Source organism: Calliphora vicina, chromosome 1 (genome assembly GCF_958450345.1).
Source record: "Calliphora vicina chromosome 1, idCalVici1.1, whole genome shotgun sequence".
In the NCBI taxonomy this organism is placed as follows: Eukaryota; Metazoa; Arthropoda; class Insecta; order Diptera; family Calliphoridae; genus Calliphora; species Calliphora vicina.
Genome location: NC_088780.1, coordinates 126,043,967 through 126,056,599, shown reverse-complemented (window position 1 = coordinate 126,056,599; position 12,633 = coordinate 126,043,967). Strand labels below are relative to the sequence as shown.

The 12,633-nt window shown below is 31.3% G+C and overlaps 2 protein-coding genes across 3 annotated transcripts in view; both read left to right on the top strand.

Annotated features, from left to right (window-relative positions):
* Positions 1-507: 507 nt before the first annotated feature.
* The window catches only part of LOC135963798 (GILT-like protein 3), a 30,879-nt gene continuing 18,753 nt past the window's right edge, over positions 508-12,633 (top strand). Inside the window, exons 1-5 of the mRNA XM_065515785.1 lie at positions 508-647; positions 4,434-4,598; positions 4,665-4,832; positions 6,234-6,374; positions 6,489-6,592. Of these exons, the coding sequence (XP_065371857.1) occupies positions 576-647; positions 4,434-4,598; positions 4,665-4,832; positions 6,234-6,374; positions 6,489-6,590 (648 nt within the window). The 5' untranslated portion in view covers positions 508-575 and the 3' untranslated portion in view covers positions 6,591-6,592. The remainder of the gene's footprint in view (positions 648-4,433; positions 4,599-4,664; positions 4,833-6,233; positions 6,375-6,488; positions 6,593-12,633) is intronic.
* Positions 9,042-12,365, top strand: eIF3d1 (eukaryotic translation initiation factor 3 subunit d1). Of its 2 annotated transcripts, none has more exons than XM_065515780.1 (4): positions 9,042-9,372; positions 9,685-9,829; positions 9,886-10,379; positions 11,128-12,365. In XM_065515780.1, the coding sequence occupies exons 1-4, from the start codon at positions 9,177-9,179 to the stop codon at positions 11,976-11,978; spliced, it is 1,686 nt and encodes a 561-aa protein (XP_065371852.1). In that variant the 5' UTR covers positions 9,042-9,176; the 3' UTR covers positions 11,979-12,365. The 2 variants fall into 2 exon arrangements, with proteins under 2 accessions (XP_065371852.1, XP_065371853.1); XM_065515781.1 differs by having other exon boundaries at positions 9,043-9,372; positions 9,898-10,379.

Here is a 12,633-nt window from a genome sequence, read left to right as displayed (position 1 = left end):
TCTTGTGGATTACGGGGCTAAATTTCTAGAAAAGCCTGTAATATATATTTTTTCTTTCACTTAAACCCACTGTGCATTATAATTTTAACAAAAAGTAACAGTACAAATTTAATTGCCAAATATTAAGTACTTACTACTTACATACATACTTAGATATTTACTACATGTGTGAGTAATTTGGTATTATGATTTGAATTTTTTTTAACATATGTATGTTGTATATGAGTGTGGAAGAAAGAAATATTTATTTGTAACAATGTGTTTGTTGTAGAATAGATTAAAATAAATTTCTATTTCGAGAGCTAACAATAGTTTAACAACAACAACAATAATAACAAAAAATATATATCACTGCTAAACCAAAGATTAATGTGGGGGAAAAAATAGATTCTTTTCAAACACACAATTTTCTGGGATTTATTTAGTTTTAGCTTAAGTCTCGCTGTGACGAGACGTTTTTGTAGCATAGAACAAAATCAGAATTAAAAGCATTTTAATTAAATTTTATTATTGTTATTAAATCGTATTTAGATTAAATTCTCAAGATCTTTTTGGTGCTTTTTGTTTTTGCAAAAATGAAATCCATTGTTTTATTATCGTTTGTTTACTACTGTGCGCTGGTGATTAATATTATTAATTGTGTCAATGTGAGTTTAAACAAATAAAAAATTAAATCGAACAAAAGAAATTAATTATTTTCTTATTAATTAGAAAAATTAACAAACTTAATGAAATTGATATCTGGTTATTTTTTATCGTGACGATAAACTGGCAGTTCTCATACAAAAAAAAATGTTAATTGGGGGTTTATCGTTACGAAAAACGATAACCAGATATTGAGAAAATGGGGGTTAATGTATAAAAGAAATATTTCAAAGATTAATTTTATTTATTTGGATGACATTTTAAAATTTATACATACATACATACATATACACTAAAGCTAAATCTATTCTGATGTATAACTGCATAATTTCTACGACCAACAAATTTTCCTATAAACTTAACATCAGATGTTCATTTAAATGGACTTTAAAATTTCGAAGGATATACAGTTTTCAAAAAAATATATAAAATAAATATGTATAGTTGATCCCAAAATAGATAACAAATAAAAGCTAAAAACAAAGATTGGAAACCCTCCTGTCAAAGACCTGTGTGATTATTTTGAGTAATTTTTTTGTTTGAGTTTTTTCAGCTCTATGTTTCTCTAGGTTATACGTTTTTTCCCTCTAATGTGCTGTTTTTCAATAGCGAACGAGCGCTTTGAGTGGACGTTTTACATGTATTTTGTTTTTGTTACAATAACAAAACACATGTTAAATTTCCACTCAAAGTACTCGTTCGCTATAGAAAAACAGCACATAAGTAAAAATTAATTTTTAATTTTCTTTAAAAAACACTCAAAAAAATATAATTTTCACGCAAATTTTAAAAAAAAATAATTTTTCTACTTATTTTTGAATCAATGGGAAAACATATAACTTTATACGATAGCTGACCTTGTTAGCTGTTGTTTGATATACATTTTGGAATCAAATATTTTTTGAGAATTGTTTATCCTTTGAATTCTTAAACTCAAATAAAAAGGAAAAACTTAGTTCGCAGTGTCCTATTTCACAAATATTCGATTTTTCCATGTGTATAAAAAAGGGAAATCAAAAATATCGCTTTCTTTTATTGACTATGTTGTGGTCGGTATTGAGCTTAACAACTTTGCTGAACATCACTATACGATATTCGAACATTTAGATGGTAAAAATGCATGAAAAAAGATACAAAAATACAATTTCCCCTATACAATACTTACTAACTTCAAATCGATATATCTCGATTCCTAGACCTGACACCGGGACTATATAACTTTTTTTGACCGATTTAAATTTTCCTGTGGGCAGAATTCCCGCCGATTTGTAATGGGTTAGACTGCTTTAGATTTTATTTGATAACCATGTTGGATTCAAATATTATAAAGATTATGTATGTTAAGATTAATTCTGTAAAACATCATTCATTTGCAAGCATTATCATGACTGAGATATCAGACTGAAGAGCACTTCAGTAGTCTAAAAGAGAGAAGCATTCCATTCCATACAATATAAAAGCCTCCCCAGACACCTTCGTCTTCGAAGCATCAGTGAAGATTTCAAGTAAATTGCCTTGGAGATTTCTATGATTGTGTTAATGTTGTGTCAAGAGTACACCGACACAGCTTAAAGTTCCTCCGATCCCAAAGCCACTGTCGTAGTATTGAGTTTCATGGCTGCGTTTTAGTAAGATTCTTGCAAAGGACCTAAAGTGGGTGAATTTACCAATTTATTTCTGCTATCAAACCATACATTAAAGCAGACATCGGCAAAGAGCCACCTTAAGAGCTCTCTGGTTTTATTTTCTTTCACACGTACGTAATTGGCAAAAAAAATAAAAGAAATCTTTCTCGCAAACAACTTTACAAACTTTTGTTTCAGTGCACTGAATGCCAGAGAGCGCTACTCAAAAAACGCAAATACAAAATGAAGTGGTGTTAGTGTGCAAATGCAATTTTACGCTCTGCCGATGTCTGCATTAAAGGATGATTATACTTATCATTTTGTTAATCGAGAAATAATAAATAGTTTTTTAATGGAGGAATAAATAGTTTTGCGTCTAAAAAATTTCAACAGAAAAATAAACGAACGCAATCCCGTAACTTCCATTAATAATTTATACATATTTTCACGAACGCGAACACAACTTATGTTAACCTAATGTTTAAACCCAAAGCTAACTTAGCATTGCTAAGCAATCTTCAAGAGTTTTTGCAGTTCTCTTAATTAATATTCTCAGTTCTCTTAATAATATAGTATAAAACCTATGAGGAATGATCAAGGTGAATTGATCTATGCCAAAGATCAACAGCTAGAGTTGTGGGAGAATAATTACTCTCAACTGCTGTCGGTCACTCCGACAGTATCTACAACAATATGTGATTGCGATCCAATGCATCACATACCTAACGTAAACAACGATATAAACATCGCAACACCATCATCCGCAGAAATAACAGCTGCAATTAAGCGTCTGAAGCTCGGTAAATCTGCAGGACCTGATGGATTACCTCCAGAGATTCTAAAAGCAAACATTACCCTAACAACGATGTTACTAAAACTCTTAATTTCGAGTTTCTGGTTAAATGAGAAACTTCCTGACGGTAGAAATCGCATTGCAACCGTCATTGAACCACAGCTAAGACGAAAACAAGCGGGCTTTAGGCCAAACAAGTCATGTATTGATCACATCAACAGCTTGAGGGTAATTGTTGAACAGTCGGAAGAATGGCGCTCACCCCTTTACTTAGTGTTCGTAGACTTCAAACGTGCTTTTGACACACTACAACACAATGTGATATGGGAAGCTCTTAGATGCAAAGGAGTTCCCGAGAAGATAATTAGGCTAATTAAGGAGCTCTAAAACAGCGCCTACTGCTCTATACTTCATGAGGGCTCATCAAGCAAACCCATCAAAGTAAGCGTCGGAGTCCGTCAAGGCTGCGTTTTGTCTCCATTATTGTTTAACATAATACTTGACGTAGTTATGAACCACTCTATGGATATGCAGCATGGTATTTCGTGGGGCCTCTACGATAGGTTAGATGATATCGACTATGCAGATAAAGTGTCTTCTATCCCACCGCTTCTCTAGCATGCAAATCCAAGATCCAAGCATTTGCTTCATGTGTAGCTAAAGCTGACTTACAAATCAACAAAACCAAATCAATGCGCTTAAATTCATCATGCAACACTAATTTCGAGCTTTCGGGACATCACATTGATGATGTTGAAAACTTTTGCTATCTGGGGAGTATAGTTTCAAAAAGTGGGGGTAGCAAAGAAGATATTCAGAATAGACTTTGAAAGGCAAGACAAATTCTGGAGATCGCAAAATATCTCAACTCACACCAAAGTCAAGGTTTTTAACAGCAATGTGAAATCTGTGCTTCTATATGGCTGCGAAACATGGAATATATCGCAAACGTTGCCTCAGGCGTATACTTAGAATATTCTGGCCAGCCACGATATCAAATCAAGAATTGTGGAATAGAACGAATCAGGTTCCTTTGGGTTTGAGTATACGATCGCGTAAATTTGGTTGGCTGGGACACACAATGAGAAAGCCTGCTAACGATCCGTCGAATATAACCCTCAAGGTTCTAGGAGACCTGGTAGACCTTGTAGACGACAAACTGAGAACGAGTTACATGAGCATGGTGTATCCTGGAGTGAGATGAAACTGTTATGTAATGATAAAATACAATGGAAAACATTTGTTGCTGCCCTATGTTCCACTGGGAATTAAAGGATTAAATATTAATAATATTCTATTATAAAAATAACATAAATTAATAAAAAAAACAATATATTCAAACATTATTTAAAATTCTATCTATATTTAAGGCCACAACTCCGGAAGAACCTAAAAAGCTGCAAGTGGAAATATTCTATGAAACCCTATGTCCGGATAGTATGCTTTTTATACGCAATCAAATCTATACCTCAATGAAAACAAACGAATGGCTTCCTTATACGGACTTGGAATTCATACCCTATGGAAAAGTTGGTGTAAGTTTATTGTAAAACAACACAAATATACAATCGAAATTAATTTTAAAACTCTTTTTTTTTAAGGTATGGACAGATCCCGCTACAAATATAACCAATCTCTATTGTCAACATGGCCAACGGGAGTGTGAATTGAATGCTCTGCATGCCTGTATTGTGGAGCATAATACAATCGAAGAACAATTGGAAATGTTCAATTGTTTGCTAAATGGTTATTCCACTGATGTTGATGTGGTATGTAGAATATGAAATTTGTTTTTTCTATAAATTCCAAAATCCAAAATCACAAGAACATTTAACGTTAAGTCATATAATTTGTGGAATTCCCGTTTAATTAATATAGTTGTGGGGAACTCCTAGCTTCTTTAGGTTCATTAGCGGATATATTCACCACTATCGCAAATCAATATTTCACATGAAATATGTTCCCATTTCACGTGACAAAATTCACCATCTTGTAAAATTTGTAGATGGAATTTTGTATACAATAAGCAGCTGTTACGAAAAAAATTAACTATTATGAATGAAAAGTTCACAAAATTTCGCATGTTATTGCCGATAGAGTGATTGTGGATTAAAGGATGTTCATTGTCACTGAATATGAAATTACAGAACATATTTTGGTAAATTTCCGGATATAATTTAAAATTAAGTTCTTTCATTTTCAGATATACATATTTGAGGTGATTGAAGTCCTTAATCACTTCACCATTTTAAATTTCCTGAAAGTTCTCTGACAATATCTTCATTAAAGTTCGTATTGTTATACAGAGAATAAAATAGTTAATTTCAGTATCTATGACTCCAGGCAACAGATTATGAGTTCAGTTAGTGTTGCGCAAAAATATACTGCCAACTGTCATCCATAAATGTTTCTAGACTACAGATATCCAACAAACAATAAATAAAAATTTGGAATGCATTTTTAACTTTATGCATTAATGACTTAGTAATCCAGATAGATCAAAAATCGAGGTCATTTGTGGGCCGATTTTAATTAGCATCCGAGCCGGAAGAATTCCCGATAAATTGATGTATTCATGTTTATATGTTATTTGGGGGCTACGGAAAGTTGATTTCAACATACAGACGGACATGGATAAATCGACTTCGATATCTATAACGTTCCAGAATTTATATACTTTGTGGGGCAAATGAAAAATTTAGAAATTACAAACGGAATGACAAACTAATATATACCCTCGCCACTCATGGCGAAGGGTATAAAAAGACAAGATGGATAAAAAAATTATTGATTCTTTATACCCTAAATAGATTTGAGGCGTAGTAATGAAAACAGAACTAGATTTAGATTGAATAACATACACAATTTATACCATTACATATGTACATACTTTTTACATTTTTCATAAAAATAATAATAATTTGAAAGGAGTAAGTAAGCATAGATAAATACACATAGATCGGAAACTCTCAGCTGTCTCAAAACCTAAGTGGTGAGAATGTATTAGTATAAAAAAACTAAGTGAAAACAAAAACAACACTCGTATGTGTGATTATTTTGAGCAATTTTTTTGTTTGAGTTTTTTTTCTAGTTTCCGCTCTATGTTTTTCTATGGGAGTAAGTGCGAGTCCCTTAACAAAAATAAATGTCTTTCTTATTCTATTTTTTAGTGCTCCAAACGTTTGGATATTGATGTAAGCGATGCTAAAAAATGTAAAAATACACGCAACATAAATGACATTTTAAAAAAATATGGCGATAAAACGGATGCAATAGAAATTTCATTTGTGCCCTCAATTGGCTTGGGAGGGGTAAGTGTTGTTAGGAATGGTTTGTTATTGGTTTTCAATCAACCATTCACTCCCCTCTTTATTTTTTCATACTGCTGTTGTTGTATTTATTTTATTTTGTTCTTTATCTTTTAGGTATTTGATCCCTGGAAGCAACGTGCCATTTTACATAATTTCTCTAGAGTATTTTGTCGTAAATATAAAGAAAAATTTGGTATTACTTTAGAAAAATGTTAAAATAAAAACAATTTTATTTTTTTTAAATACATATGTATGCACATTTCATCACTTTGAAATTTTTATTAAATTTATTATTATGATTTTTTAATTAAATAACTAGAGATGAAATAATCACCCAAAAAAAATTACTACAGAGAGCAACAACAAAGATTTTTGGAGGTTTTTTTCATTTTTTGGGGTATTATTTAATTTTTTTTTAGTTGGGGGATTATTTCATATGAAATAATTCCTCAAAAAATCATTGGATATTATAAATCCCCAATATAAATTTTGGGGGATTATTAAATTTTTAAAGAAAACGTAAAACTTGCAAATTATGTATGTCCCGAGAAATATTCAACTATATAGAACTACATGCCAAATGCAGTACCTTCTCTTGAACCAGTTAAAGGAATGACTGTTTTTTGTTACTTACTTATGTATGTATTTTATTTTTTAGGATTACAACGAAAATACAACGAGTTCTCGCAACATAAACCGAACTTACTCTAGATAGGTAGTTATAGGGGCCAATTTTTATTGGCCTTTAATTTCTTTAGCAATTTTTACCATATTTCCATAAAGAAATCGTTGCTCTTTTGATACCAAATTTCCATTAGGAATCTTGGCTGTTTTTATAACAAATTTTCATAAGATTCGCGGCTTTTTTTATACTAAATTTTATTAGTCCCCATTTACACAGTAAGATTTTTCTCGCATGAAAGAAAATGCAAGAGAAGAGGAAAGGGGTACTTTTGTGTGTTTTCATTCGTAAATACAATTATAATTCATAGTATAAAAAATAAAAACTTTCTGCGAATGCAAGTTTAAAGAAGAAAAATAAAACTTTATGCGAGAAAAATCCTACTGTGTTGTAAATTTCGATTAAGATTCATATAATTTATATTTTTTAAATACGAAGTCAAAATTGACTCATCACACATGGCAAATATTTACTCAAAAAAGCGTAACCACTTTTTTAGCACAAATTTGATTGACGTGTTTACTCTTACAAGTGTTTTGTAAGATCAAACAGCATCAAATAATATTAAACAAAATATTTGTTTTGAATTGTCTTAAATAAAAGAAATAAAATATGTATATTTTATTTAGCGGTTACGTCTTTTTCGTCAAATATTTGCCATGTGTGACCCAAACTTAAGTGTGTGTATGTAGTTTTTCACCAAACACACCTGGTATAAATTAAACACATACTTTGAATGAATGATGAAGAAAATATTAAAAAATTTCAACCTGGCAATGATGTCAGTCAGTAAATTTTTTGGAATAGCCAACAAACAGGTACCAAAAAAGTACCATAACATAAAAATGCCATCACTGTTTTAGCAAAAAAAAACAGCTGTCAAAAAATGTCTCTATCTATATACCACACATGTGATCAAAAAAATAGGTGTGTGCTTTACTTTTTAAAAAAAAAAATTAAAAATAAGGAATTTTTTTTTCGAACTTTTTAATAAGGAAAACTTTTTCTAAAATGAGAATGAAGAATTGATTTTGTTTTAATTTAAATAAATCTTTCAGACTTGGACAATAAAATAGGTAGGTGTATTTAAAATTTAAACAAGGATTTGTCGAAGACGGTTAGTTATTGTTAAACTAAGGATTGCCTAGTGTGAAAGGGGTCTTAGGAATGATATTTTTAGAGTATGTATTTGATATGCCCTCATTTAGTTAAAGGACATAATATACTATATCAACACACATCTCCTGAAGTTCTGTTTTAGTTAAATCGCCTAACAAGACTTTTTTACTATTCAAAAAAGGATTGATTTATTTGGTAATAATTATTTTTTTTTTCCTCCCAGTGTTGAAGAACTAGAACTTACCACTAAAAAGATGACCAGGACTCCTGCAAAAGAGTTTTTAATAATATATGATGTTAATGAACATCATACTTTTTCCATAAAAAAATTTAGTTTTCCCACCTTAAAAAAACACATACCTATTATTATTTTATTGTCGAAGTCTGAAAGAAATTTAAATAAAAAAATTCCAGATTTTTTTAAAGGATAGATTTCGTCCTCAAGTGGATAATCTTGATGTTCATGTTAGAAGAAAAATGCCAAACATACTTATTGCATTTGAAAAAAAGTAATGCACACACACACCTATTTTATTGACAACAATACACATGTTTTTTGCGTTTTTTTTAAATAACTCTGGCAACAATGTTTTTTTGTCCCGTCAAGATTTGTTTCGTTTTTTTTTTATTTCAAACAAAAAAAGTAGGACTTAATTAAAATTAAATATATTAATTATTTATTTCGTAACAAAATCGATTATCATTCATTAATCAATCATAAAATAAAAATAACAACAAATTTATAAACAAAAAAATAAATTTCCCTCATCACATTGTTTTTTATTTTTGTTCTTTTTCTTTCTTTCCTTCTTCACATTATTAATACACAAAAATATTCAATCTGGCAATGCTACGTTTTTTCATGTTTCTTTTCTTTCGTAAATCGTATTCACGTTTGTCACGTCAATTGGGTCCGGTCAATTAGAAAAATTAAATTTTCTTTGAATTTGTGGAAAATTAAACAAAAAACTAGTGAAAATTGTTGAAAACTCTATTAAGCAATGACTGAACCAAATGCCGCAGCGACGATATTGCACTTTGAGAAGCCATCGGTGCAGTTCAATGAAAATGGCTGGGGACCATGCGAGTTGCCCGATAATTTTAAAGATGTGCCATATCAGCCATTCAGTAAAAGCGATCGTCTAGGCAAGATTTGCGATTGGACCAATACTTCCAATAATGATAAAAAATATCAAAGTGAGTGTTTTGCAAAAATGTTAATTAATTTAAAAAAGTGAAATTAAAATTCAGCATACGAAAAGTGAGGTTATGTGCACACAACAAAATATGTGGCAGCCATTTTTTGGAGTGACTGGCTGTCCGTGCAAAAACAAAAAATTTCCCTTATGCAATTTTTTTTAGTTTGACATTTAACGCAAAAGGGAAATTAAGCAAAGGCGTTTTGAAGAATACTATTAACAAAACAAAATGAAAAAATAAACAAAAGACAGCTGTTTATAAGAACATTTTTAATAAAATTTTTTTCCTTTCACATTTAATTTTTTTTAGACAAGTATGCCTCTTCCTTTGGTACTGGCAATCAATATGCCTATTATCATGAAGAAGACGAAACTACCTTCCATTTGGTGGACACCGCTCGTATTCAGAAACCACCTCACCAACGTGGACGTTTCCGTAATATGCGTGGATCAAGGTTTGTTTTTGCACATTTTTTTCTCAATTATATTTAAAAATACTAATATTTTAAAGAAATTTCAATAGAAATTCACGTGGCCGCAGCAACCGCGGTGGTCTTAACAATGCAATGACCACCTTGGGTGGCAAAAATAATAAAACTCGTGATGCTCGTCGTGGTGTCAACAAGAAGTTTGGCTCTCGCAATGCTCCTCCCAAGATGCGTGAATCATCAGTGGCTGTACGTGCCGACTGGACTTCAATCGAAGAAATGGACTTCCCACGTTTGATGAAATTGTCCTTGCCCAACATCAAGGAGGGTGAGGATATTGCTACTTGCGGTATTTTGGAATATTATGACAAAACTTACGATCGCATCAATGTCAAAAATGAGAAATCTTTGCAAAAGATTGACCGTATTGTCCACACTGTTACCACCATCGATGATCCCGTCATTCGTCGTTTGTCCAAGACTGTGGGTAATGTTTTCGCCACTGATGCCATTTTGGCCACCATTATGTGCTCGACTCGTTCAAATTACTCATGGGATATTGTGATTGAGAAATTTGGTGAGTATTTGTATTTTTACAAGTGTTATTATAGGTATTAATTTAATTTGACTTTGTTATGCGTCAAATGTTATTATAAATTGTACAGAAAATAATGTAAAATCGCCATTAGAACAGTGAAAAAAATGCAAGGGATGATATAAAAAATATTTTTGAAATTCAGATAATTGTTTCAGGTCAAAATTTTGACCAAAATTAGTGTAAATATTAAATTTACTAAAATATTTTATTATTTTAGAAATTTTATTTAATTAAGCAAATAAGATGAAAAATCTAAAAAAATCTTTGGTGCTGGTAGTAAATTCCAATTAAAACAATTTTTTTATCGATGCTGCTAAAAACACCATTTTTTTTATTTCCACGTTTAACAAATTGTAATGGACCTATCAGAGTCCATTACAATTTTTTAGATAAATGAATAAATTTAAGTTTAGTCAGTAGGATATTTATAGTAAATGTTTAATTTTGGTTTGAAATGAATTACATTAAAATTAAATTTAATTCATTATTTTTTTGTATAAAATTATTTTTATTCATAAAAATTATTGCAAAAACGTATTGTCTCAGCGTCCATTGGACATTTTTGAGGTCAGTTGGGGAAATAAATACAGACTTACTTATTACTTAGCTAAAAACTTAAAAAGTGGAATTATTGCTTTTTGTTATCTATCTCGTTTATAGTTTTAAAACTGTTTATTATTTTATTAATAGATATTTAACAATAATTCTAAATATTTTCTCTTTAAAGGTGACAAAATCTTCATGGACAAGCGTGACAATACTGAATTCGATTTATTGACTGTCAATGAGTCTTCGGTCGAACCACCAACCGATGACGATAGCTCTCCCAATTCTCCCCGTAATCTGGCCATCGAAGCTACATTCATCAATCACAACTTCAGTCAGCAAGTGTTAAAGACAGGACCCAATGAAGCGAAATACAAATTTGAAGAGGCCAATCCGTTCATTACCGAAGGCGAAGATATTGAAGTGGCCAGCGTTGGCTATCGTTACAAGAAATGGAATTTGGGTAGTGATATTGTGTTGGTAGCACGTTGCGAACACGATGGTGTCTTACAAACACCCAACAATGAACCACAATTCTTGTCCATTAAGGCTCTGAACGAATGGGATTCGAAATTGGCAAATGGTGTTGAATGGCGTCAAAAGTTGGATACACAACGTGGTGCTGTCTTGGCCAATGAATTGCGTAATAATGCCTGCAAATTGGCCAAATGGACTGTACAAGCTGTGCTGGCCGGTTCAGATCAACTTAAGTTAGGTTATGTCTCACGTATCAATCCCCGCGATCCCTCACGTCACGTCATCTTGGGCACCCAACAATTCAAGCCCCACGAATTTGCCACACAAATCAATTTGAGCATGGACAATGCTTGGGGTGTTTTGCGTTGCATCATCGATATTGTTATGAAGCAAAAGGATGGTAAATATTTGATTATGAAGGATCCCAACAAGCCCATGATTCGTTTGTACGATATTCCCGATAACACCTTCGACAGTGATGATTCCGAAGATGGTGAGGGTGATGATGGTGAAGGCTTCCAACCTGTTTACGCTTATGGCGGTGGTAATAAATAAGTTAATTAAGAATAATTTACATACAATTTTACTGTGAGAGTGTGAACGTCGTCGTGTATGTTCCAAAACAACATAAAACAAACAAACATACCCTATTAAACTGAGGAAAAAAGTCAGCAACAATTAAGATTTATAAGCATTTTTTTTATAAATTGTAATTTTTTTTTAGTTATATTTTATAAATTATTTGTTTAAATCAATCACTACTACTACAACTACTTTTTGTATCAGTTATTTTATAATACATACATTAATATTATATGAAAACAACAACAACAACAATATTCCCTTTAAATAATATACTTTATAAAATGTGTTGCTTTAATACAAAATTATTAAATAATAAAAAGGAAAACATGCATCTGTATGTTAAAGCAACTAAGGAAAGTAATGTGTGTTTTTTTATTTTTATTTATGATATCAGGCGACAAATTCTCGCATTCGTAGTCGAAATAAATTTCGAATGCTTCTCAGCTTTCGAGCTTCTCAGCTTTCGAGCACAATCATTATTATTTTCTATACATCGTGTTACTTTCGATTAATCAAACCTGTTTCAATGTACAAAATAGTGTAATTTTCAGAACACCTATTTGCCAATTATTCGTTTTTGAAATCACTTGGGGCTATTAATCATAGAGAAACATAGAGCGGAATC

Coding starts and splice junctions, on each gene's coding strand:
- eIF3d1 (XM_065515780.1), top strand. CDS start 9,177: ATGACTGAACCAAATGCCGCAGCGACGATATTGCACTTTGAGAAGCCA. Junction 9,373..9,684: donor TAATGATAAAAAATATCAAA/GTGAGTGTTTTG, acceptor AATTTTTTTTAG/ACAAGTATGCCTCTTCCTTT. Junction 10,380..11,127: donor TATTGTGATTGAGAAATTTG/GTGAGTATTTGT, acceptor TTCTCTTTAAAG/GTGACAAAATCTTCATGGAC.